The sequence below is a fragment of the Rhipicephalus microplus genome, chromosome 3 (genome assembly GCF_043290135.1).
Source record: "Rhipicephalus microplus isolate Deutch F79 chromosome 3, USDA_Rmic, whole genome shotgun sequence".
NCBI classification, from domain to species: Eukaryota; Metazoa; Arthropoda; class Arachnida; order Ixodida; family Ixodidae; genus Rhipicephalus; species Rhipicephalus microplus.
Genome location: NC_134702.1, coordinates 4,874,217 through 4,901,892, shown reverse-complemented (window position 1 = coordinate 4,901,892; position 27,676 = coordinate 4,874,217). Strand labels below are relative to the sequence as shown.

General features: G+C 43.8%; 2 protein-coding genes across 4 annotated transcripts in view; one reads left to right on the top strand and one right to left on the bottom strand.

Moving 5' to 3' along the window:
• mTor (serine/threonine-protein kinase Tor) overlaps positions 1-14,327 on the bottom strand; it is a 278,630-nt gene extending 264,303 nt beyond the window's left edge. For both annotated transcript variants that reach the window (XM_075888782.1, XM_037433800.2), the window contains exons 1-5: positions 14,169-14,327; positions 13,555-13,794; positions 6,345-7,210; positions 5,365-5,477; positions 1,619-1,798 (exon numbers count right to left, since the gene is read on the bottom strand). In XM_075888782.1, coding sequence (XP_075744897.1) covers positions 1,619-1,798; positions 5,365-5,477; positions 6,345-7,210; positions 13,555-13,774 — 1,379 coding nt within the window. In that variant the 5' untranslated portion in view covers positions 13,775-13,794; positions 14,169-14,327. The remainder of the gene's footprint in view (positions 1-1,618; positions 1,799-5,364; positions 5,478-6,344; positions 7,211-13,554; positions 13,795-14,168) is intronic.
• Positions 14,328-14,464: 137 nt separating this feature from the next.
• LOC119183840 (uncharacterized) overlaps positions 14,465-27,676 on the top strand; it is a 61,209-nt gene continuing 47,997 nt past the window's right edge. Inside the window, exon 1 of one of the 2 annotated variants that reach the window (XM_075888795.1) lies at positions 14,465-14,679. In XM_075888795.1, the coding sequence (XP_075744910.1) occupies positions 14,577-14,679 (103 nt within the window). In that variant the 5' untranslated portion in view covers positions 14,465-14,576. The remainder of the gene's footprint in view (positions 14,680-27,676) is intronic. The other variant, XM_037433801.2, reaches the window with a different exon arrangement.

Here is a 27,676-nt window from a genome sequence, read left to right as displayed (position 1 = left end):
TTATTTTTTTTTCTCAAGACAAATTTTTACCTAGAGAATGATTAGAGGCTTTACATTTTAAATACCATATTTACTTGCATATTGAACCCCTATTCACCTTGGTCTGTATCTGTTCATTTTATTTCGGTATGATAGCCAGTGTTGTTGACAATCAAAACTACGTTAAATCAAGCCATTATATCCCAAAATAACAACACAATAAATGTCAAAACATAGTTTAGTGACCATGCCAAACAGTTGTGAGCAGCACGAGCGCAGACAACATTATTCAAAATGTGAAAGTCGCGCTTTTTGGATAAAGTGCGATTTGTCGAATGCAGGAGAAACCTCTTTGTTGATAGTGCCACGGAAGCACAGCGGCACAAAAGAAAGCGTGTGGCCTCCGAAATAGTGGGTGCATGGCATAAAAACTCGCTGCGCACCTGCCATCTCGGAGGCCATGCAAAGCGCAACCACAATGACGGAGCGTTGTGCACCCGCAACGTGTACCCAACATTTGTGTGCTGCCATCCAACGCTGCGTCTTTGTTCTCGGGTTTGTCATTGTGAACTTTTTTGGCACACTTGCTGCTCAGGGCGCGTTCGGCCAGTACACTAACTACACGGCAGGTTACGAACAGCATGCGCTGCAGAATGGGAACCGAGCGGCTGGACGACACTTCGGCGTCGATTCGTGCACTTTCGTTACGGGACGAAACAAGAAGAGGTTCTGGCTATAAATATTTGTCTTGCATTTCTCGAGCCAAAACAAGCCAAGCCGTCAAGCGAAATTTTTGCTGTTATGACTCCTGTGACTTTTTTTTTTCTTCTGCATAATGAAGCCTTCCCCCAAATTGGTGTCAACTTTTCTAAATAAAAAAAAAAGGGGGGGGGGGGGGGTCATTACGCGAGTAAATATGGTAGGTCTTGCAATACACTAAGTCCCTATAATCATGCAGTTAGGACTTGTGATCTCAGTTCACTGCCTGCAAGCCAGAAATCTTCCAGAGGGCTACCAGGTGAAAATCATTGAGCCGGGTTCACATGACCTGTGAATTGCCAAAACCAACATGACAAAATTAGCTCTGGCTGGCTTTTGAAGCCCACAGATAACCAGAATTGGATGATCAAAGAGATCTGCCAAGATTGTGCAGCTCTATGCGGAGAACCTAACAATATTCTTGTGTGTTCTTGAACTGCTTTCACGTCTTGGCAAATACCACAGCTTTCTCTTAAGCAAGTGTGCCTGTCACTTCTCCTCACAGCTATACAGCATTTCTGACAGCTGAACTGGCTTCAAGCATTTGCCCTTTTTTGAATATGGCTGAAGCACAGCGAAATTAGCATCTGCATGGCAGAGCTGGCACTCTACATCACTTCAAAGATATATTGCAGAAGAGCACTCATTTGGGCTCTTAATAGTCATTCTTGAAAAGTTTCACTGCGCTAATACATGCAAAGACACAGAGAAAGTAAAGGATAGCACATGTGCAGACTCACAGCAGAGTTCTGAGTCTGTGCACGCACTTTCCTTTACCTTCTCTGTGTCCTTGCTTTTATTAGTGCAGTTGATCCTTTCGAAAATTCAAAGACATGCATGATGCAAATCATCTGGGATGAACCTTGCAAGGTCCACTTACTTCGATGGCACACTGTTGCTGGGCAAGGACACACGGATAACCTCCATAACCTTAGGAAGGTAGGGCAACAGGTGTTCACCCACAGCAACAGCTAGCAGTCCTATGGAGAGAAAAGCCCAGCTTCGCTCCCTCTCCCTCCGCAAGCAGCCAAGAAGGTAGTCCATGGTGTCGGCCAGATACCTGCAAGTCATAGTGCTTGCTCAACACTTTACCCCCCTGTCCTGTAATCCTGCATGGTCTGAGTGGTTGGAAACTGCTGGACAAGATGGTTCAGGGTTGATGAAGGCACATGTTTTTTTGCTACATTATGTGTCATCCGTAAGAGACTAAAAAAATTTCTTTACTTGAGCTTTGAGCCTTTCAGTTTTGAACCACAATGATGAAAGATGGGAAACAAAAAAAGGCTTTGGAATGTGAAGGGTTAAGGGCAGTTAGCAGATGCAAATACTAGGCATGTGGGAATATTTGAGCACATCGGATATTCGAACAAATATTGCAGTATTTATATTCAAATGTAAATTATTCTAAATTTTAGAGCATTCGAACTGAATGAATCGACCTGTACAAACCTCTGTAGAGGCAGTTTCAGAGCTGTGAAGCAGTGCTGAATACAGGGCAAATCTGCACAGCCTTCAAGCACGACATCGAGGTTTGACCAATAGCTAGTTATACAGGCTTATATGCTCCAACTTTAAAACGCGAAGGACTCTACAGAATATGATTGTCTTATACTAGAAGTCATGTCCTGCTCCTTCTTCAGTGAGTTGCTTTCACTTTCCACAGAACCAACAAGAATTACCTTCGCACATGCTTTAAAGGGTAGTTAGTATCTCATAACAAATATGCTCATTATTCTTTATAGAATGTGACATACAATTCAAAATTCATTTCAAAATATTCCACCAAATCACTACTTGCTTAGAATTTGCTTCAAACTTTAAGTTTACCATTTCCATGTGCCTAGCAAATACATAATACGAGCACAAGCGGATGAATCGGGATAATTGGTGAAAGATTTGAGACATCACGGCCGTCACAGAGTGACATGAACACCAGGTGAGTGATTGCACTGATGCTTCACTGAAACTTGGTGAGACTTTATTCACGCAGAGGAAGATAAATGACAAACATCTTTTCACTAATGGCGTTGTATACTCTAGGTGATAGAAGATGACACGCATAAAACGTGTTCCGATGAACACAGGGAGCCCCTCTGCTTCCCCTTAAATTTACATATTGCATACAGACACCTTAACATGCAAATCTAATTTAATTACCAAGCATCATTTGATGAAATGCTTAATATGCTGGTGAGAACAGCAAATGACACAAAATGTGAAGAAGAAAACAGCAGAAATTTCAAGGGCTCGTTTTTCTTTGTAAGATACAATATTTATTAGAAATAAGCAACAATAATGCCTAGGAGAGTTTAGTGGATGCTGTTCCTAGTAAATTGATTGTAAATGTGAAGGAAAAAAAGTGGACAAAAACTTAAGTTGCCACGAGAAGGGACCGAACCTGCGACCTTCGAACAATGCATCTGATGATCTACTAACTCGGCTACCGTGGCGGCTACAGCCCGTCTACTTGATGGGGTGTGTATGTGCATTTAAATGTGAAAGCATCAGTCAGAACTGCCAGTAGCCATGAGATAAATGTGGAACACTCTTGTTCTGCCACTTGGCATTACGTAGCATGTGTTGGCAGCTGACCAATAATTCCTCGCATACTAGCTGAAAGCACCAAAAAGTGCGTTTCGGAGCGGTGAAATTTAGTCTTGGAGCAGATTTCTAGGATCACACATCACTGTAATTAAAATTATTGCTTTCTGGTAAAGACAAAATTTATGCAGTTTTTAGTGATCATTCAATGCTGATGAAGCCATCAGACCTACCACAAATTGATGTATATATATGTATCAAACCTTACAACATCAAAACTGAAAGCGCAGCAACTCAAAGAAAAGACATAAGTGACACTTTCGATAGCTACTAGAGCTCAAATGAATGAAAAACAATAAAAGAATAAAATATCAATGTTAAAAAGTTGCATTGTTCAAAACGTGATTAGAACAGTGCATCCAACATGAACAGCAACTCAAAACTAGAGATGAGCTAATAACAGTTATCTTCATTTTAAACACAATAAGATTAGAAATCAATTTTAGATCGAAACTGATGTTTCGGTCATAGCGCCAGAGCCGGCATGAGAGCCTCGAAGTAAATTAGATGCGCTCGTTGCACCATTGCTATTATAGGCGTTGGCGCGGAAACTTTTTTTAGCAATAGGAGTACTTTGAACCCTCAAGGGTTTTTGTCGTCACTGCGGTGTTTCCCGTAAAGCCCAAGTTGGTAATATTTCTTGCGCACTCACGAGATAGAATCCCGCCGCATGTTAGACCTGCCGTCGAATGCCTAAGCGGAGAGGAAACACAACGCCCATTTTGAAAAAGCATGAAAAACTTGAGGGGTGGGGCTCGGGCAGCAGCTGTGAACTTAGATGCCAAAGGCGCGGTCGCGATCGTTGGCACACGTGCTATCTCAACAAGCATCAGCGTATGGCTCGTACACCGTTTTACGTGGTGCGCCCCTAACTCGAAGAAATTTTACGAAAAGAGCATTTCTCCCCGAAGCAGTCGTACTTTTTCTTTTACACCAGTGTTTTGTAGTTACGCGATATCGGATCCAAAAGAGCTGTCAGACTCGCTTTTCATTGTCATGGGGTCATGACATTGACGAAGTCAGCAGTCATTGTTTTCACAACTGAACTTTGTATTTGGATGAACCTCTGCCCAGAAAACAAAACACCACTCTACAAGCAATACACACTGTAGACTGATAGAAGCGAACATAGAGCGTTGGCCGTTGATAATCTGCCAAGTAATGTAGCATGTCAGCATACCATCAATGATTCCAGCATTATCACTAGTGGCTGCGCAAGTTCGAGAACAAACTCTTATGTATGCGTTGTGCACGTCGCCTCACCAGAAGGTTCCAAGATTATCTAGATGGTTCTCAGTCTTTTGGGCGCAGAAAGCAGCATTACACGTATAATGGTGCAGTAACAAAAATAAAAAGAAGAGCATGTGGCATTGACATTACGACATTTGATTTTGTTGCTATATCATTCATCTCTTCGTCGGTGAAGGTAATCTTCTTTGTATTTTTACATTTTTTATCAGTTTGTATGGCTCAACAGGCTCCATCAAAAAGCGCGAGCTGTGCTCGGCAATGGTGCGGCGAGTTTTTTTGCCAACTTTCTTGTCAACACTGCAGTCTTTATAGTTTGACTAACAGCTCCACTGCTAAAAGATAGAGTCGCACAATGAGCTCTCCATGGAAACACCGCCTTCACAAGATTCATGCGTTTTGTTCATGCGGCACATGAAGCATGATGCAAGCACCATACATGAAACGAAATACGACATGACCAAACTGTACAGGACGTGAATGCGGCTGTGTCCTTTGTGTATGCAACAAGTGCTGCTCAGTTGAAAAGACTAGGCTGAACACGCAAATTGTTGTTTAGGCACAGCAGGTCATATCGGGGCAGAACTTTCACCCTTAAATATTAGTGAGAACTAAGAGACCATAATGCCGAGGATAACACAGTGAATTCCACTTCTGCTAGTTGCCATTACCAAAATGTGATGCAGTTAATATTAATAGATGTGCTCAAATATGAAAACATTCAAATAATAACCAAATACGAATAAGAACGCAAGCAACAGCAGTGTTCTTTCATACCTCTTCACAAATCTTTGTGTCTGGAAGGCGGCAAGTCTGGGCAGCACCATGTGCAGGGCATGCTGGATGTATGGATTTCGCAAGGCACGTTGCCTTAAAACCCTTTCACATATCTGTAATCAGCAGTAGAATGAACAGGATAAGAAACCATCACAACTGCAGGCGTAGTTCGTAGAATTTCGTGAAACAACCTGAAAGAAAATGTAAACAGTATGGTCCTGAGTTTCCATATAAAGTCCGTCTCGATGGCATTTTTGTGTGCATCATATATTCACCAAGTAGTGAAAGTGTGGGGGCTGATGACAATGATGACCTGAAGCTCAAGTGGAGAGAGAACAAGCTGGCCACATCTTTGGTGCAAAGGGCACATGGAGGGGTCCCAGAGAGGGAGGGAAGGGGGAGCTGCGTGGCTTTGCCAGGAACTGCGTGCTTTAGCTGGACGAGCGCAGTCGTCCATGGTCGCACATGCCGTACATTTACTGGGATCAGCAGATGACTCAAGCTCGTACATGTTGTCTTCTCATCCTTAAGTTTGTGTTGAAGCCATAAATAGCACAGATGTTACTTTGCTCATACCAGTGACCACTATTCATGCAAACATTTTGTTGAGTTAGGCGAAGTTGCACGCTAAAAAGCGTTAGCAGCTAACCTTAATTCCCTATTTGACACTATTTATTTGTCATTATTCATGTTATATAACATTGCAGTCTGTCGTTATTACATTCATTGCTACAATCTTAGATAGAAACCATGATTTTTATTTTATTTATTTTATTGCAGTAGCCAATATATGGCCAGCGTGGACAGGTTCTTGCCCTTGCCGCCATACACCATCAAATTCATGATGTAATAGCAACTGCATTATTCTTTGCTCGCTTGTTAAATGTCTTTCTGCCACAAGAGTGGAGATTTTGGTGCCCTGAAGGGGTACATGAAATATCACAGCAGTGTTGGCTTACATTACTAGAGCGAAAACCCACCTGATCAAACTTTTCGTCCAGCAGGCGTTTGCAGGTGTTGCTCTCGTGCGTGGGCACCAGGCGATGAGTGTGATGCCGGTGGCCCCCGTGCAGCTGGTACGAGTGCACTATGGATGCTGGCTGAAAGCCCTGTGCTCGATGGTAGCGCAGCAGAGCCGCTCTGGCCCCCCGGTGCTCTTGCATGTGTTGCAGGGCCCGCAGAGAGCGCGTCAGAGAACTGCCCGAACTACGGTGTGCTTCGTGCCTAGCCTGCTGGGAAGTGACCTCCTCTAGTTCCTGGCGCACTCGCTCTCCTTCAATGTTGCTGCACTTAAGAAGTTCGCTGATGACCAGAAGGGAGCCATGGACGCGGTCCTCTCTGTTCACACCTTTCTCTCTCGCACCTCCCAGCGCCTCTTCAAAGCCACTTTCAGCTTCTTCGTAACACTTGGAGTACCAGGGAGGATTCTGGGTGTCCTTTGTCTCGCGCTGAGCTGTCACCATGAGTGCAGCCCTCAGAGCCAGCACTGCACCTTCACGAATCATCGGTTTGGGGTCACGTACGCCATTGAAAATGCAATCGAAGATTGGCTGTATGTTTTGGAAAAAGAACGTAGGTGTCGAAATGGCCAGTTCCTGAAGAATCAGCACAGCAGCATGACGCTTACCCTCGTGGCGCTCCTCACAGAGCCACTCAATGGCACGCTTAATGACAAAGTCGTCGTATTCAGCGGTAAAGCTGCTCCCAACAGTTGTCAGACGTCCAATGGCATACGCAGCGAGTTCCGTAACTGTTGTGTCATTAGATGGCAGTAGATTGCGGAGGTAGTTTGCGAAACGGCTGATTCTTGACCCAGTGTTGCCAGAATCCACTTCCAGGAGATTCACTGAAGGAAACAACCAGAGCAATGGCATCATTACATAGAATACGTCATGACATTGCCACATTCTACATCAGTCAGGATTAATGCAAGAAAATAATGATAACAGGGGTGATGTTATTGAAGTTATTGTGTTATAGTCCATCCTTTGTTTACTGTGACATCAATGTTTAAAGGGCACGATAACTGATATTTGTCGACACTGTTGCTTATGGCGCAAAAAAATTCATTCTACATAATGCTCGTAGCTGCAATGTTGATCCCCAAAACACGAAGTGAATTTATTAGCAGTATTTTTCTATCTGAAAGCCTCTAAAACTGTATGCCAATGTCCTAAAGCAATGTTGTGAGCTGAGAGCAATGATGATAGCCCTCCTCAACGAACTGTTTATTACGCTCAAGGTTCTGCCTTCACAAGAATGAGTGAAACTGCAGTTAAGTAAGCACCATTTCAACTGTTTTCACCTAGCTGGAGCTCATCGCAGAGACCGCCAAGGAGATACTCTGCACGATTCTCCGACGGCGGTGCCACTAGGCAGGGCTCACTGTTTTGCTAAGTACAAATGGAGGTGCAAGTTAGAAAAGATTATAATAAAGTGTGCTGCAATTCAACGCTATTACAGAGATAATAGCATACACTACCAAAAGATCACATTATTGTCTGCAAGTACACCTCCAATTTTTGCTGCAACAGGTGCCAAAATTAATTTTGAGGCAAATTTTGAGAAAACAAGAGTTCCGTGTAGACAATAAAACAGACAATCTTTCTATACGTGGGATTATCTCAATTTCTTGTCTGGGCCCTTGTCAGTCCCTTTGATATGAATGCTGACACCTAATAATGATAATAGTCATCATCATCAGCCTGATTACACCCACTGCAGGGCAGAGGCCTCTCACATCATCTGCCAACGAACCCGGTCTTTTGCTTTCTGCTGCCCCGTTATACCTGCGAACTTTTGAATTTCATCACCCACCTAACTTTCTGTTTCCCCATCATGTGTTTGCCTTCTCTGGGAAGCCAGTCAGTTACCCTTATAATAACTAGCTGTTATCCTGCCTATGTGCTACGTGCCCGGCCCATGTCCATTTTTTCTTCTTGATTTTAACTATGACATCCTTAACCCCAGTTTGCTCCCTGGCCCACTCTGCTTTCTTTCTTAAGGTTACACCCAAGAGACACGAAATGTCATAAAAACTTCTCGAAACGACTAGAAAGGTATGGGGACATCTAGGTATATTACGTGACGTTGAATAAACGTTTTTCACGGGAAATATCTTAGATGATGCCGAGAAAACGTTCTTTACAAGAGGTCTTCCAAAACGTTTACTAATATTTTTTAGGACTTTTGATAGAATTCGTGGATGATATCTCGAATGATGTTTTCTACATTTATTTTTTTTTTAAATCAATAATATTCTCTTTACATATTTATGTAGTATATATTTTTAAATATTTAAATGTAGTAACAAAGCTTACTAGTCAGCATTAAAAAATTGCGGCGTGCGTCTGTGTGGTTAGAACAATTTTACTTGTTTGGACGTGCTACCCGCCGCTCGATTGTCTCTCGAAGGGTCGGGTTCGAGTCGATTTCTCTCATGTTTTAAGTGTGTTGGCACTTTGTGTTTGTGTGTTGTGTTCTGCCAGTTCTGCTGATAACGAAGATGCACTATACTCAAGCAAGGATGTGTGGCTTCGTATCGTGGAGCACTTGCAGGTATGTACCATATTGCTGCAGTCGGCGCTTTTTTATTACCGTGTTCACCCTGTTTTTCCGACCATGTGCTCGATAAGTGAGCTTTTGTTTACATAGCGACTCAATTTTATGTAGAATTTCAGCAGTGTGAAGGCAAGTTATGCGAAGTTAAGTGCGTAAAAGTTTTTTTTTTTTTTTTTTTGTGGAGTGTGAAGCATGCACGCGCAGCGGGAAATTGGGGGCAGATTTGAGCAGAGTTGTGGCGGGTGCCGCCTCTTTCGGCAGCGGTGTTGAAGGGGGGCCCTGCTCGCGAGTGACCACTATTTTTGTTGATTAATTCTGGCGTGTTTGTTAGCTGTAGGTGTTGATCATGCCTAAGGCACGTAAGCCTGTTCATAAGTGAATGTGTCCAAGGCAGTTTCATCTGCTATACATTCCATTTTAAACAGCCACAGTATCATTATACGTTATGACTACTATCAAAGATGTTTTTCTTTGCGGGTGGCAGAATGTATGCCGGTGTATGCATCCGCTCTGGCACGCATCTTTATAAACTACCGTGATATTTGAGTTGATGCCTGTTCGTGTGCAGCGTGTTGCATTGTCTTAGGTATGGCTCACAAAGGTTGCACTTATGCTTAAGTGTTCATGCAGCTCGTTCAGTAAAATTCGAACTTACGGTATATATCAGCAACATAGGTCGCCTCATGCGGCCTGAATCCGTGCATTTTAAGCCATTTGTTTACCTTGAACTGTATTTTCGAATGAATATTTCATGGCTAAATGTGGCCGAATCGCTGTAGCTTACTGTGCGAGCACCAATTCAGTCATTAGTCCATGCGTTCGAGCACCATAGATTCTACTCCGCTCGTTACCACTGGGTTTAGATTCTGTTTTGGTTTATTAAATATTCTATGCACCTCGCCCAACATTGGTGTTGGAACTATGCTAAACACTTTTACGTGTACGAACATTAAGAATAGTTTAGAGCACCACCTCCAATGTCTTTTTCTAACTAATGACAAGCTTAACGCTCTAGGCATGCGCTACAGATGTCAACGGGATCTGTGGTATGTGCAGAATGAACATTTTATTTATCAATCAATACTCCCCATAATGGTATAAATCACGGTAAGCATGCATAAGTGATGCCCATATTGCTGTTAAAATGTAAAATTGGACATCGTATTTATTTGAGAATAATAAATATTGACTGCAAGTTCTCAAGCTATTGGCACTGAAGGAATTATACAAATTTGGAAATCAGTTTGATCAAATCTTATTGCTAAATCAAAGTCAATAGCTTCCAAGATTCTGGTTCCCGGAGATTGTTGCAGAAGCTTGCATGCTTTATTGGGATGTTGTGTGGTTCAAGGTGGGTGACCCATATGTCTTAGTATTTCCATGTTTTTTTTGTTTTTTTTTTTTTTCATTAGATAACCTGTGATGCTCAAGTGAGGGGTACTGCCTTTTTAGCCAACCAGAATTATTGATACTGATGACCATGATTTGGCAGCACACAATAGTCATTTAGCGACACCAATTTCTGGCATTATAGGTATAATCGTCCCAGTGTTAGCGGCCTGAAGAAAGCTACATAAGTTGTATTCGAAATCAAATTCATATTTATTAATATAGATTACCTGCAATGGATACTTGATGAAAGTGCATACCATCATGTATGTGTTGTGGTATTATTGAATTTGTTGTCAATGCACTATGCACGAGCGCAATTCAAACATGGTTTCGACACATCTGCAATGTGGAAATTGCATTTTCTTTCATAAAGTTTGCCATTGTGTTCGCCAGGAACACCAAAAAAGTTTTGCTTGTAACATCTCTAGTTTGTGTACATCCTGTTTGTTTTAAGGCACACTGCTCTAAATCCTTTCTGAATAGACTGACTAATTACATTTTGCTAAGAGACACATGTCACTTGATTGTTTTTTTCTGTGTTTCCATCGCAGCCTATGCATGCACCTCGTACGAACTGAGTGTGAAAAAATTTCGGATAAACCTGTCATGAATGGTGGCTCGTGGAAAAGTTGGCTACTGAATGTACAGCAGCTGTGCATGGCTTCTGTTCCCTATGGAAAGAGAACTTGACTGAGCCACCTGGTTGATGTACTCAAGTAGCTTGCATGTTCAGGATGTTCAAAATTAGGCCTTTTGTTTTCCTTTAAAAAAGTCAGTGCTGTAAGTTGTGTGTGTGAAAGCCACTTTAAAAAAAGCTAAGTGTTCAAGGAAACAGAATGTGCAACAATAATTATCACTGTCAGCCGTGCTGTTGAATAAGATTCAATAATGAACTTATTATTGGTAGCTGCAGCAGGCGCCCGTGCACGTATTCAAAATTTGAGCCAGTCACATTACTACATGGGTCCATAGAATTCTGGCATGCCTGTGCTCAGATATCCAGCTGGAAAGTTTAGCTGTGGCTTGCATCATTATGCATGCAGGACAGTGAGCACTAGCACACAGCTACTACTACCTGAGGAGCCGCATATAATCTGACCATGGGTCGAAGCCATAGACAAACATAATGGTTACCTCTTTATTATCGGCTGGTGATAGCAAGCACTGACTGCTCATCCCACAAGGGAGGAATGTTTTGCTGATCCTCACTGTCTTGCATGCGTAATCATGAAAAGCTCAATTAAACTTCCGAGTGGAATATCTCGGAGCATAGACACACTCGAAGAATTTTGCCAAGTGGGAGTGTGCAGAAACACAACTACCACAAACTTTTCTATACAAACTTTTCTATACTAAACTTCTATACCCACTTATTGTTGGACCGAAATTTCATTATTCTTAGTTGATTGGGCAACTGAAACCATTATTGTCTTACTTTGTGTCTCCCTGGACACATGACTTATCGGACAAAAGCGATTTTCTCTTCTGAGGGCTGAATTTTAATGCAAGCACAAAGCAAATTTCTGAACGTGTCAGTGCTGCTTCCTAAGGTTTTATGTCATGTTTTATTTTTGTGTAATGTGCAACTAGTCACTTAAAATTGAACTTTTTACATTGCAGTAAGGCTGTAGCAGATCAATAATTTTATTTTCAGTGTAATATTGACTGAATATTTTGTTTAAACATGTTTTTGTAACCTTACTTCACTCACCTCAAATTTATTGCCGTAAGCGCAATCAAGTGATTTTCTACTGTCATACTTAATCATACCTAACTTTGCCAATACCTAACCATGTGTGATATGTCACAGTGATACCTAACCATGTTTAACATTGTTAATTATAAATGACAGAAGGCATTCAGGAACATTGTAACGTTTTTTTACTTCATTGTGTATTTTGTGCGAGTATTTTGGGATGGCATTAGGATTCGGGGTGTTGCCAAAACCAGAATTTGATTGTTAGACACGGATTTGTGGTGAAACCCATCAATTTTGACTACTCATGATCCTGCCATACCTCAACTTAAGTGCACTGGGTGAGAAAAAAATCAATTGTTCGACTGCTACTTTCTGGCTGTAACAAATTTTCTACCTTCATGTATTTGCTACTGGGCCAATAATGTGCTGGCTAAGCTAGCCTGCTAATTTTCGTTGCACTGATAGAAATCTGCTCAAAGAAAACATTGTATGTGTACAGCTTCGTGGACAAAGTATCTGGCCAGCACCTCGCTTGCTTTGTATAATCATAGTTACTATAAAGCATACAAGTTTTGAAACAAAGTGTGTAGTCATTGTTATTTATAATAAAGTATGCAAGAAGAATAGAGTATGCATACAAGTCTGCAAGAATATTCGTTGAAATTTTACATTTACTTTTGGATGTGCAGTATGATGCATTTCAGGCAACACCAGAAACGAAAATGAGTTGACGTTTAAAAGCCTGTTTTGTCTCATAGCAAAACAGATTATCCTAATGGTAGACGGCAGTCACTGATTCATTCTTTCAACAAATAGGGCACTGATTTTGCTGGCTAGAAAAGTGTCAGCAATCAATTTGATGTCATATTACGTTGCTGTCCCTACTTGTCACACTCAACAGTGAACAGGTAAATGCACCGATAGAAAAATGCTGACATGATGCAACAAATTAATTACGAGAAACACTCAACACGCAGGTTTGCATGACAAATAAATGTCTATAAAAGGTGTTAAAAGATCTAGTAAAAGTCTTTTTAGAATTTTGCCAAGAAGTTCAGTAGGCTTCAATTAATATTATAGTAAACATTTATTAAAGTTCTTTGAAAAATTTAGGAAGACGTTTTTTTAGAATTCTCGCTAACAGTATTCTAGTTGTATAATCCTTGCTAACTGTTTTCTAGTCGTATAATAACGCGGCGTTAGCACAGCTACAGGAGGTTTTCAAGCTGCATAAGTTTAAATAACATCTCAACAAGACTTCTTATATAACTTTAGACTAACCTTTTTGGACATTTACAAGAAGTTTTTTTAGCTTTTCTTGTGTTTCGTGGGCACCTATCATTTTCCTTTCCATCGATAGTAGCAGTAACTTTATCTCATTCGTAATACATTTCGTGGGTTCAGTGGACAGCACCGAAGGTAGTAGTGAAGTACAATTTTTAACGGATATATATATGATAAACTGAAGCAAGCAAAATATTCCGTAATTTTATGTACACAGTCAACTTAGTTGAAACTGGGAAACTCAAGCCGTGTACCTATTGCTAGGATGCCTCCTTTCTTCTCGTTCACGTCAGAACTGGAGACCATCTCGAATATGTGGTGGTGGAACTCCTCCATGAACGCCGACACGTCCTCCGAGCCCATCTCCCGCAGTTCTGTGGTGACGTAGTGGTGCAGCTCGTTCGCCGTCTTGAAGCGCACATCTTCGCTGCGGCTTTTCAGGCCAACGACGAACTGGTTCACGTGTGCGATCATGATGGACTTTATCAGAGCATCTGCGAATGGGACGACGAAAGAAGCGCCTTCAATACGAAACAATGAAGTACGAATTCCAGTCACACGATCGGCCGAGAAACAGCATCAAGCGCGGAGAAAGAGTGCAAAGTTCAAACGGTTCCGTCAATCTGGCTGGCGCGCTCATGTAAGCAGGTCTATCACAAGCTACTGCTAGCGGCACATACAAAAAAGGAAACCAAGAATTCAACTCGATAATAAATCTACCGATCAGTCTTTCAGTGGGCTGTCCCGCGAGACGAACAGAACAACTTCGATGCTCCGAAAAGAAAAACGCTGGTTTCGTTTTCAACGCGCAACAGACAAACCCGCGAGTACAAAATGCACCGAGCACACTTGCACCGTTGATACTTACGGTGGGAACAAAACTTAGACAGCACATCAACCAACGAGGCAGGCACACTAGCATGATGCGCTCACAGTGTTCGAGACTGATCGCAAACGTTAGATGCGAAAAAGCGTTGATCTCGCTCGCTCAATGCTTAACGATCCGGCTCAATCCGGCTCCGCATGGCATTGTCGCGAGTGGGATTGTCGGTGAATTAAAGATACGCAAAAGCTGTGAAAACACTGCCCTGTGTAAGCCTTTCAAAGTGAATCTAGCCACACATAATTGCATATGTTCCGTAAATGTTAAGATTAAACATGTTGGTTGCTGGACACGCCCGGTGGCGCTAGGTCGGCATGGAGTGTAGTTTGTAGCAGACGAGACGAACGTCGCCTGCTGGATAATCGATACTGGACGACCGCGCATTCGTTCATCATGGCTGTCCTACTCCACTTCCAAGTGGTTAACGTTATTGTTGTTCGTTGCATTGTACTAGCGCTTTCCGTTGGCCACGCTTCGTCAGCGGAACAAATCACAGGTGAGCGATGCCTTGCTTTCGCACCGATCGTTTCACCGTGATAGCTTTCACCGCTGAGCGAAAGCTCGTGCAAGTCACTTCTCCATATATCAGATAACTAAAAATGATGCATTTTACTGTCAATAATGTAACGTTGTTTCGGGGCAATGTGTTAGTCGTGTTGTTTTGTTGCGGTTAGTAGCCGCGCGCGCGAGGCGGGTTTCTTGTCGAAGCTGCTCGTTCTTTAAGATGTCTATTAAACTTTAATATTGCTAGCTATAGCGTAACGCCAAGTGGGCAGTGAAACACCACGTGAATTTTGAGGAGGGAACAGTGTGACCGATGCAACTAAGCTGATCTGGAATAGGAACAACAACAACAACAACAACAACAACAAAAAACGAGATATTTCCGCTTCCATGCTACCGCGAGCAAGAGCAGAACGTAAGTTAACAACAGCAATTCGTGCATAAACTTTTTTTTTTCTTTTCGATGCTGAACGTAAACATTATAATGGATCAAAGCGTGCGACATAACATGTAAATAAAGCTATTTTAATTTTAATATGTTTTCTCTCATCAGTCGATTTTCGATCGTTTATTAAATTGTTTTATTATTATGGTTGAAAGAAAAGTTCTGAATGTCTGCATGTTGATTAGCTGACTGCGCTGACAGACAAACTGATTCCCACCTCAGTGGTGAGGTCAGTGCGCCAAGATATTTACTACTGAGCGTTGCGAAAACATGCGCCGACTCCGAGTGCAACGCAATTCTTCCAAGGTCACTCATTTGAAAGCGGCCCGCAGGCTGCGCGCGGGTTTCGAAAGTATATTGTACGTTGCGTGTCGCTGCGTACGTTGCGACACGCAACGTACGCAGCGACACGCAATTGTACGTTGCGAGCGCTGCGTGTCGTGTGTGTTGCTCTGGTGTAAGTGTGTGTGCTTGTGTGAGTGTTTGCGTGAGTCGAGGTTGCGCCAAATTTCTAAGTATATGATATTGTACGACGAGTTGTTGGATTGCGTGCGTCTCAGTGTCCCGCGGTGTACTGCGGTCCGTGCCACTGACGTCTCGTGGTTTGGCGCCACTCACACAACTCCAGATTGCTGTTACGATTCCGGCCGCATTTCGACAGAGGCAAATGCTGAAGAACTTTTCCCAATTGTAACGTGGCCTCACCATGTCAGAGCAGTTATGAATTGATCGCTTAATTTGCGCAAATACGTTTCGTGTGAGTGAAATGACAGGAAGTGAAGAGAAAAATGCACCCCGCACTGTCTCTGGCACCTCAGCGGTTATGCAAAAGTGGGATAAACAGGGATTGAAAAAAAAAAATAGGTAAAGGATAGAGTGAGAACGGTTAGAGGAAACTGGGGACGGGGTTCAGATCGGCGAGCGGTCTTCGAAGCGCACATCGTGCACGGGACAACAGCCGAGCGACTGCAAAATGTGCGCCAACACACACGGGCTATCAGGAAGACAAGCGCTTTTTTTCTACTGATTGTTTATTTTCGAAAGTAGGAGTAAGAATAGATCCGCACACAAACGGTCCAAAAGCACATGAGCTGCCGCTGCAAATTCGTTTGCAGTCAGCGCCACCGGCAGCCTACCGAAAGGCAGCTGACACGTACAGCTCAGGTACACTATTATCATTGGCGCTGCAATCAGGTCGGCTTCAACAATCTCTCTTGTAGCGGCATTCATATATGCGACGGTGCACTCAATGCTTCACGCCCAAAATTAGTACGATGCTCGATAGTGGCCCACTTCTGTATAGTCAATCGTTCACGCACCTCCCCGACTGCCCAATGTAAACCTTGGCGCAAGAAAACGGGAAGTGAAACATTGCATCATATGTCACTATAGTTAGGCCCCGCCGATCTAACATCGGCGTGCGGCAGACTCGCAGGCTTCCACTTTACGCTTCGGCCTGGGACGCCTGGGAGGCCTGCAAATAATTTCAAATTTATTTGCAGGCCGGTCGACATGCGTGAGGTTGCACGTGTGGCGATGTTTGGGTTCTATTGACGTACTCATAGAGCTTACACGGACATTTGATTAAACAAAAATCAGCATTTAATCAAAACCGCACAATGACAAGGAGTTCAAAAAAAAAATTAACCAAGAGGAAAAACACAAATAAGTGATGGTAAAGGGCGCTACAGAACAAAGTATGTTCTAATTAAATGAACGCTACAGCAGGTAGAAGTATAACACAACGTGGAATGTTAATCAACACATGATGGAAATCAAGAAGTTATACAAAGAAGAAATAACAAAAAAAGCCGTTCTCGCGCTTCTTAGCGTGCGACGCAGCGCACAATAATTTAAAAGCTGTGGATAACACAGTAACGTTTGAAAAAAAAAAAGAGAAACACAATAAAAGTTTCCACGCGGACCAGTCCAGCTCGTGGTGCACGTGAGGTAGCTGACGGGGTGCCGCTGATGGTCTCACCAGCTTAGGCAGGTGACTAGGGTGCCCGGTAACAACGACGTTGCTCTGGACACTTCATGAGGCGCTGCTTCTCACCGGGCTGCAGAAATTCCTTCTTAAACGAATATTAGCGCGACGTAAACAGGGACGGGAAAGAAAAGACAAACTACAGCGCTAACTCGCAACTAATCTTAATTGCTAAAAGAAGCGGAATATATGACATCTGAAAAATGCAAAGTAAAGACAAGAAAAGAACCATCGCGCAAGCTCAAAGTGACAAAACTCTATAAATCGCTATGTGGCTAATGAAACGTGCAAGCTATCTGTGAGATATGAAACTTCTGCACCTGATAGTGTTATGGAAGGCTGGCTGATGCAATTATAACCTTCCAGTGACATATAAAAAGCTTCCATGATTACATAGAAATGGGTGTAATTCTTATTTTGATGAGACAAAAATTTTACGTCGCCACAAAGACCAAAGGTCTCGAGAAATCATGGAAGCTTTTTATATGTCACTGGAAGGTGATAATTGCATCAGTCAGCCTTGATTATTGATTGATTTGTGGCGTTTAACGTCCCAAAACCACCATATATGATTATGAGAGACGCTGTAGTGGAGGGCTCCGGAAATTTCGACCACCTGGGGTTCTTTAACGTGCACCCAAATCTGAGCACACGTACCTACAACATTTCCGCCTCCATCGGAAATGCAGCCGCCGCAGCCGGGATTCGATCCCCCGACCTGCGGGTCAGCAGCCGAGTACCTTAGCCACTAGACCACCGCCGCGGGGCAACATCAGCCAGCCTTGCATAACACTATCAGGTGCAGAAGTTTCATATCTCTCAGATAGCTCACGTTTCATTAGCCACATAGCGATTTATAGAGTTTTGTCACTTTGAGCTTGCGCGATGGTTCTTTTTTTGTCCTTGCTTTGGTTTTTTTTTTCCAGATGTCATATATTCCGCTTCTTTTAGGAGTAAGCCTTAGTTGGAAGTCAGCGCTGTAAGGTTGTCTATTCTTTCCCTTCCCTGTTTACGTCGCGCTAATATTCGTTTAAGATGGAAGTGCACCGACTCGCCCAATTGTCCCTTCCGATGCTGCAGAAGTTAGGCGCCTTCGTCATCTTCTAACCACTACCACCACCACCACTTCATGTTCGCCGCCTACGCGAGACTCGCGACACCGACGACCGTACTTCTCGCTGGTTGAACATCAACTCAGTCAAAATCTCTCTTCGGCGCGTACCCCCCCCCCCCCCCTGCGGTCATTTTTCCCGACACATACCCTCCGCTGCAGGTGTAGAGAAGACGCGGCGGCGCCGTTGACGAGTTGTTAGTTGCCGGAAGTTTTTAAAGGCTCCCTTCCCTCGACGAAGACGTGCGCTGGCGAGGATCCCAGGCGTTTGGGACATGTAAGAACCATGCCCACGGATGTCCCTTAAAAGTCCAGTAAACAACCCCGAGGTCCAAAAATTGTTATAAAGAGAAATATGTGCACTTTTGCTTTGTAGGTATGCTGCCGCAATACTTTTTGCGAATACATGCTATATTAAGGAAGTTACAGGGTTTAGAACATCGATTCCAGCTGGTTTCAAATTTTTCGCGTGGCATCGCCACCCGTCTTCCTCACGGGGTTGGGGAAGGCGTAACCCGTCGTCGTGACTGGTTTAGACCAATCGACGAGCTGCGTTCCACGTCAAGTCGCCGACAGGCGACTTTGCGTCACTTCGCGTCAAAGGTGGATTGGTCAGGCGTAGAAAAGGAGCGAGGCTCTCCACGGTGTGCAGCGCTGTAATATTAGGAAAATGTGATCGCTGTGGCCTACTCTACGAATTGCCGAGCTTCTTTGCGGAAGTTTAAGAAAAAAAAAAAGAACGTTGGAGCCTGCTGACTGGTGTGTTCAAGCCCGACACATATGCAGCGTTTTTGCCAGCGTTTTGCCGGCGCCGCTTCCCTCGGCGTCATCGCGTCAACGCCGCCAGAGAGGGTGGCATACCATACGAGGAGCGACGAGGCCAGCGTCAGTTCAGCGTCGCACAGTGTGTCCAAGAGAATGAACCCGAAACCTCGCAAAGCAGTGTGCTGTGTCCGTCAGTGCAGCAACAAGACATATTCCTGAAGATCGCTTTCATGTCTTATTTGCAGTTCTGAGGGGAGAAAAACAAATCGCAGTACCACGGCAAAGTTTCAGATGGATGGATTGATATGGCTGTATACCCTTTAGATCGGGCGGTGGCTAACGCCACCTAGCCGTAATATTTAGCGAACAAAACTAGATTTTTCTTTGTTTTTTTCCTTTAAAAAGTGATGTTAAGGACTGGCGATTGCAGTGAAGGATTTAATTTTCAGTGGTGCCTTGATTGCGGCCACTAATCAGGTAACCTTCTTCTAGTTATTTCTACCCGCCTAAAGTCTATTTTGCTCTCGCTCTCCCGTGCTTTGGGAAACACTGCGCCATCCTCCTTAACTGTAGGGTGAAGCCCTTAACAGGACATTATCAAGTGTTCGGCAGTTTTCTCCTCCTCTCCACATGCACTTCATACCGTGTCTACCTCTTCGTATTTGGTCCGATAAGTCTTGGTTCGCAGTACTCTCGTCTTGACCTCAGGCAGTAGAGAACTACCCCGAGAATCATCATAAATTCTTTCCATGGTAATTTCCTTCTTAAAAGTTTGGTAGATCTCTAGGGCCTACTTCTTCATCATGCCTGTTCTCCACATGTCAATCTCCGTTTTCTCCCCCTTCTTCTTAACAGATAGTTCTTTTTTTTTTTACTTCTAGCGCCAGTTGTTGAGAATAAGAAGAACCAGAAACTCGATATGTACGGCCCCTGAGCTTGGAAGCATTAACTCTATGCTTGTAAGTTGTTGTACATCTTTGAGGCCACGTATTCAGCCGATAAATGCAGACCTGCTAACCCTACAAATGGACTTGAGTATGGCGATCGAAAACGGTTCGAAGGAATCCTGAGCGCTTCCTGTCGGAGCTTCAGAGGAACAAGCGAAGTCAAATACAAGCATCAGTTGAAAATTTTCAGGTCACAGAGAGCAAAGCGGGTGGCAGCCATTTCGGCAGCAGCAACGATGCTGTTACGTAGCGGAAGTCGCTGGTAACCGTGCGCTGATTGATTCTCCATCCATCCACCACTCTGTCAAACTTATTCAACACGAAAGTGTTCTATGCTGGAGTCCACCACGGCTACGCTGACGTATTTCTGTCAAGGTTATGAATTCGGAAAATGTATACGAACAAATTGCAATGTCAAAAACGAAAGAGAAAGTTCTTCAGCGGAGTGTCGAACAAACAGTTTTCTCACTCCTTAGCTCGCGACGATAGCTACTTGATCACTTAGCGCACATTGCTTAAAGGGAAGCTGAAGCACTTTAAAATAAATTACTTAGAAGCGTGTAAAAACAGTATGATCCCCACTGAATTAGAAAAGCGATGTGAGAGTTCTCAAAAGTGAACGCCAATAGCATTTTTGGTTAAAAAAAAAAACAGTAGCTGTGGCTGCCGGGCTTCTTGAGACACCGAGTGAACACGGTGACGTCATTTTCGGCAGGCCAAGTCACCTGCAACAGCAGCGCTACTGAAGTGTTGCCTCTTCGATTAGTTCCGGCAACGGCACGCCATGAGTTGGTCACAAAGGCCGTGGTTGAAGATAAAAAAAAAAAACAACACTTGCTCCGGGTCAAAGGAAACGAACATGACGTATTTTTCCACGCCCACATTTTCAGCGCGCCGTGGGGTGGGGCAAGACAAGCTTTTGTTTCGCCTGTTCTAAAGCTCCTGCTGCTACAACCGCAAAAAGAATTATGGCATCGTCCGCAATAATCTTGGTCCTTCTTAAACAAGTAGTTTGATTAAATTCTAAAATCCCTTCAACTTCCCTTTAACTTGTTAGCGATAAAATATTTATTTAAACCATATACCGTTGGCAGTCCTCAGAGCTCAGCAACTTCAGTGCGTTTTCGTCTTCAGTAGCGAGATGGCGCTTCTTGGGCGCGCGCGCTGAAGTGAAGGAAGATGGAAGAGTGAGTGTGGAGGCCCAGTCAGGGAAGAGCATGGTGGATGCTCTGGCCAAAGCTCAGGAGGTTGTAGAGGATAGCATGGAGGGCGAAAATCTCGTCATTATTCATGTGGGCTCAATGATGTGTTGAAGGGCAAGCTTTTATTTCGCCTGTTCTAAAGCTCCTGCTGCTACAACCGCAAAAAGAATTATGGCATCGTCCACAATAATCTTGGTCCTTCTTAAACAAGTAGTTTGATTAAATTCTAAAATCCCTTCAACTTCCCTTTAACTCGTTAGCGATAAAATATTTATTTAAACCATATACCGTTGGCAGTCCTCAGAGCTCAGCAACTTCAGTGCGTTTTCGTCTTCAGTAGCGAGATGGCGCTTCTTGGGCGCGCGCGCTGAAGTGAAGGAAGATGGAAGAGTGAGTGTGGAGGCCCAGTCAGGGAAGAGCATGGTGGATGCTCTGGCTAAAGCTCAGGAGGTTGTAGAGGATAGCATGGAGGGCGAAAATCTCGTCATTATTCATGTGGGCTCAATGATGTGTTGAAGGGCAAGCTTTTATTTCGCCTGTTCTAAAGCTCCTGCTGCTACAACCGCAAAAAGAATTATGGCATCGTCCACAATAATCTTGGTCCTTCTTAAACAAGTAGTTTGATTAAATTCTAAAATCCCTTCAACTTCCCTTTAACTTGTTAGCGATAAAATATTTATTTAAACCATATACCGTTGGCAGTCCTCAGAGCTCAGCAACTTCAGTGCGTTTTCGTCTTCAGTAGCGAGATGGCGCTTCTTGGGCGCGCGCGCTGAAGTGAAGGAAGATGGAAGAGTGAGTGTGGAGGCCCAGTCAGGGAAGAGCATGGTGGATGCTCTGGCCAAAGCTCAGGAGGTTGTAGAGGATAGCATGGAGGGCGAAAATCTCGTCATTATTCATGTGGGCTCAATGATGTGTTGAAGGGCAAGCTTTTATTTCGCCTGTTCTAAAGCTCCTGCTGCTACAACCGCAAAAAGAATTATGGCATCGTCCACAATAATCTTGGTCCTTCTTAAACAAGTAGTTTGATTAAATTCTAAAATCCCTTCAATTTCCCTTTAACTTGTTAGCGATAAAATATTTATTTAAACCATATACCGTTGGCAGTCCTCAGAGCTCAGCAACTTCAGTGCGTTTTCGTCTTCAGTAGCGAGATGGCGCTTCTTGGGCGCGCGCGCTGAAGTGAAGGAAGATGGAAGAGTGAGTGTGGAGGCCCAGTCAGGGAAGAGCATGGTGGATGCTCTGGCCAAAGCTCAGGAGGTTGTAGAGGATAGCATGGAGGGCGAAAATCTCGTCATTATTCATGTGGGCTCAATGATGTGTTGAAGGGCAAGCTTTTATTTCGCCTGTTCTAAAGCTCCTGCTGCTACAACCGCAAAAAGAATTATGGCATCGTCCACAATAATTTTGGTCCTTCTTAAACAAGTAGTTTGATTAAATTCTAAAATCCCTTCAATTTCCCTTTAACTTGTTAGCGATAAAATATTTATATAAACCATATACCGTTGGCAGTCCTCAGAGCTCAGCAACTTCAGTGCGTTTTCGTCTTCAGTAGCGAGATGGCGCTTCTTGGGCGCGCGCGCTGAAGTGAAGGAAGATGGAAGAGTGAGTGTGGAGGCCCAGTCAGGGAAGAGCATGGTGGATGCTCTGGCCAAAGCTCAGGAGGTTGTAGAGGATAGCATGGAGGGCGAAAATCTCGTCATTATTCATGTGGGCTCAATGATGTGTTGAAGGGCAAGCTTTTATTTCGCCTGTTCTAAAGCTCCTGCTGCTACAACCGCAAAAAGAATTATGGCATCGTCCACAATAATCTTGGTCCTTCTTAAACAAGTAGTTTGATTAAATTCTAAAATCCCTTCAATTTCCCTTTAACTTGTTAGCGATAAAATATTTATTTAAACCATATACCGTTGGCAGTCCTCAGAGCTCAGCAACTTCAGTGCGTTTTCGTCTTCAGTAGCGAGATGGCGCTTCTTGGGCGCGCGCGCTGAAGTGAAGGAAGATGGAAGAGTGAGTGTGGAGGCCCAGTCAGGGAAGAGCATGGTGGATGCTCTGGCCAAAGCTCAGGAGGTTGTAGAGGATAGCATGGAGGGCGAAAATCTCGTCATTATTCATGTGGGCTCAATGATGTGTTGAAGGGCAAGCTTTTATTTCGCCTGTTCTAAAGCTCCTGCTGCTACAACCGCAAAAAGAATTATGGCATCGTCCACAATAATCTTGGTCCTTCTTAAACAAGTAGTTTGATTAAATTCTAAAATCCCTTCAACTTCCCTTTAACTTGTTAGCGATAAAATATTTATTTAAACCATATACCGTTGGCAGTCCTCAGAGCTCAGCAACTTCAGTGCGTTTTCGTCTTCAGTAGCGAGATGGCGCTTCTTGGGCGCGCGCGCTGAAGTGAAGGAAGATGGAAGAGTGAGTGTGGAGGCCCAGTCAGGGAAGAGCATGGTGGATGCTCTGGCCAAAGCTCAGGAGGTTGTAGAGGATAGCATGGAGGGCGAAAATCTCGTCATTATTCATGTGGGCTCAATGATGTGTTGAAGGGCAAGCTTTTATTTCGCCTGTTCTAAAGCTCCTGCTGCTACAACCGCAAAAAGAATTATGGCATCGTCCACAATAATTTTGGTCCTTCTTAAACAAGTAGTTTGATTAAATTCTAAAATCCCTTCAATTTCCCTTTAACTTGTTAGCGATAAAATATTTATATAAACCATATACCGTTGGCAGTCCTCAGAGCTCAGCAACTTCAGTGCGTTTTCGTCTTCAGTAGCGAGATGGCGCTTCTTGGGCGCGCGCGCTGAAGTGAAGGAAGATGGAAGAGTGAGTGTGGAGGCCCAGTCAGGGAAGAGCATGGTGGATGCTCTGGCCAAAGCTCAGGAGGTTGTAGAGGATAGCATGGAGGGCGAAAATCTCGTCATTATTCATGTGGGCTCAATGATGTGTTGAAGGGCAAGCTTTTATTTCGCCTGTTCTAAAGCTCCTGCTGCTACAACCGCAAAAAGAATTATGGCATCGTCCACAATAATCTTGGTCCTTCTTAAACAAGTAGTTTGATTAAATTCTAAAATCCCTTCAATTTCCCTTTAACTTGTTAGCGATAAAATATTTATTTAAACCATATACCGTTGGCAGTCCTCAGAGCTCAGCAACTTCAGTGCGTTTTCGTCTTCAGTAGCGAGATGGCGCTTCTTGGGCGCGCGCGCTGAAGTGAAGGAAGATGGAAGAGTGAGTGTGGAGGCCCAGTCAGGGAAGAGCATGGTGGATGCTCTGGCCAAAGCTCAGGAGGTTGTAGAGGATAGCATGGAGGGCGAAAATCTCGTCATTATTCATGTGGGCTCAATGATGTGTTGAAGGGCAAGCTTTTATTTCGCCTGTTCTAAAGCTCCTGCTGCTACAACCGCAAAAAGAATTATGGCATCGTCCACAATAATCTTGGTCCTTCTTAAACAAGTAGTTTGATTAAATTCTAAAATCCCTTCAATTTCCCTTTAACTTGTTAGCGATAAAATATTTATTTAAACCATATACCGTTGGCAGTCCTCAGAGCTCAGCAACTTCAGTGCGTTTTCGTCTTCAGTAGCGAGATGGCGCTTCTTGGGCGCGCGCGCTGAAGTGAAGGAAGATGGAAGAGTGAGTGTGGAGGCCCAGTCAGGGAAGAGCATGGTGGATGCTCTGGCCAAAGCTCAGGAGGTTGTAGAGGATAGCATGGAGGGCGAAAATCTCGTCATTATTCATGTGGGCTCAATGATGTGTTGAAGGGCAAGCTTTTATTTCGCCTGTTCTAAAGCTCCTGCTGCTACAACCGCAAAAAGAATTATGGCATCGTCCACAATAATCTTGGTCCTTCTTAAACAAGTAGTTTGATTAAATTCTAAAATCCCTTCAATTTCCCTTTAACTTGTTAGCGATAAAATATTTATATAAACCATATACCGTTGGCAGTCCTCAGAGCTCAGCAACTTCAGTGCGTTTTCGTCTTCAGTAGCGAGATGGCGCTTCTTGGGCGCGCGCGCTGAAGTGAAGGAAGATGGAAGAGTGAGTGTGGAGGCCCAGTCAGGGAAGAGCATGGTGGATGCTCTGGCCAAAGCTCAGGAGGTTGTAGAGGATAGCATGGAGGGCGAAAATCTCGTCATTATTCATGTGGGCTCAATGATGTGTTGAAGGGCAAGCTTTTATTTCGCCTGTTCTAAAGCTCCTGCTGCTACAACCGCAAAAAGAATTATGGCATCGTCCACAATAATCTTGGTCCTTCTTAAACAAGTAGTTTGATTAAATTCTAAAATCCCTTCAATTTCCCTTTAACTTGTTAGCGATAAAATATTTATTTAAACCATATACCGTTGGCAGTCCTCAGAGCTCAGCAACTTCAGTGCGTTTTCGTCTTCAGTAGCGAGATGGCGCTTCTTGGGCGCGCGCGCTGAAGTGAAGGAAGATGGAAGAGTGAGTGTGGAGGCCCAGTCAGGGAAGAGCATGGTGGATGCTCTGGCCAAAGCTCAGGAGGTTGTAGAGGATAGCATGGAGGGCGAAAATCTCGTCATTATTCATGTGGGCTCAATGATGTGTTGAAGGGCAAGCTTTTATTTCGCCTGTTCTAAAGCTCCTGCTGCTACAACCGCAAAAAGAATTATGGCATCGTCCACAATAATCTTGGTCCTTCTTAAACAAGTAGTTTGATTAAATTCTAAAATCCCTTCAATTTCCCTTTAACTTGTTAGCGATAAAATATTTATATAAACCATATACCGTTGGCAGTCCTCAGAGCTCAGCAACTTCAGTGCGTTTTCGTCTTCAGTAGCGAGATGGCGCTTCTTGGGCGCGCGCGCTGAAGTGAAGGAAGATGGAAGAGTGAGTGTGGAGGCCCAGTCAGGGAAGAGCATGGTGGATGCTCTGGCCAAAGCTCAGGAGGTTGTAGAGGATAGCATGGAGGGCGAAAATCTCGTCATTATTCATGTGGGCTCAATGATGTGTTGAAGGGCAAGCTTTTATTTCGCCTGTTCTAAAGCTCCTGCTGCTACAACCGCAAAAAGAATTATGGCATCGTCCACAATAATCTTGGTCCTTCTTAAACAAGTAGTTTGATTAAATTCTAAAATCCCTTCAATTTCCCTTTAACTTGTTAGCGATAAAATATTTATTTAAACCATATACCGTTGGCAGTCCTCAGAGCTCAGCAACTTCAGTGCGTTTTCGTCTTCAGTAGCGAGATGGCGCTTCTTGGGCGCGCGCGCTGAAGTGAAGGAAGATGGAAGAGTGAGTGTGGAGGCCCAGTCAGGGAAGAGCATGGTGGATGCTCTGGCCAAAGCTCAGGAGGTTGTAGAGGATAGCATGGAGGGCGAAAATCTCGTCATTATTCATGTGGGCTCAATGATGTGTTGAAGGGCAAGCTTTTATTTCGCCTGTTCTAAAGCTCCTGCTGCTACAACCGTAAAAAGAATTATGGCATCGTCCACAATAATCTTGGTCCTTCTTAAACAAGTAGTTTGATTAAATTCTAAAATCCCTTCAATTTCCCTTTAACTTGTTAGCGATAAAATATTTATATAAACCATATACCGTTGGCAGTCCTCAGAGCTCAGCAACTTCAGTGCGTTTTCGTCTTCAGTAGCGAGATGGCGCTTCTTGGGCGCGCGCGCTGAAGTGAAGGAAGATGGAAGAGTGAGTGTGGAGGCCCAGTCAGGGAAGAGCATGGTGGATGCTCTGGCCAAAGCTCAGGAGGTTGTAGAGGATAGCATGGAGGGCGAAAATCTCGTCATTATTCATGTGGGCTCAATGATGTGTTGAAGGGCAAGCTTTTATTTCGCCTGTTCTAAAGCTCCTGCTGCTACAACCGCAAAAAGAATTATGGCATCGTCCACAATAATCTTGGTCCTTCTTAAACAAGTAGTTTGATTAAATTCTAAAATCCCTTCAACTTCCCTTTAACTTGTTAGCGATAAAATATTTATATAAACCATATACCGTTGGCAGTCCTCAGAGCTCAGCAACTTCAGTGCGTTTTCGTCTTCAGTAGCGAGATGGCGCTTCTTGGGCGCGCGCGCTGAAGTGAAGGAAGATGGAAGAGTGAGTGTGGAGGCCCAGTCAGGGAAGAGCATGGTGGATGCTCTGGCCAAAGCTCAGGAGGTTGTAGAGGATAGCATGGAGGGCGAAAATCTCGTCATTATTCATGTGGGCTCAATGATGTGTTGAAGGGCAAGCTTTTATTTCGCCTGTTCTAAAGCTCCTGCTGCTACAACCGCAAAAAGAATTATGGCATCGTCCACAATAATCTTGGTCCTTCTTAAACAAGTAGTTTGATTAAATTCTAAAATCCCTTCAATTTCCCTTTAACTTGTTAGCGATAAAATATTTATATAAACCATATACCGTTGGCAGTCCTCAGAGCTCAGCAACTTCAGTGCGTTTTCGTCTTCAGTAGCGAGATGGCGCTTCTTGGGCGCGCGCGCTGAAGTGAAGGAAGATGGAAGAGTGAGTGTGGAGGCCCAGTCAGGGAAGAGCATGGTGGATGCTCTGGCCAAAGCTCAGGAGGTTGTAG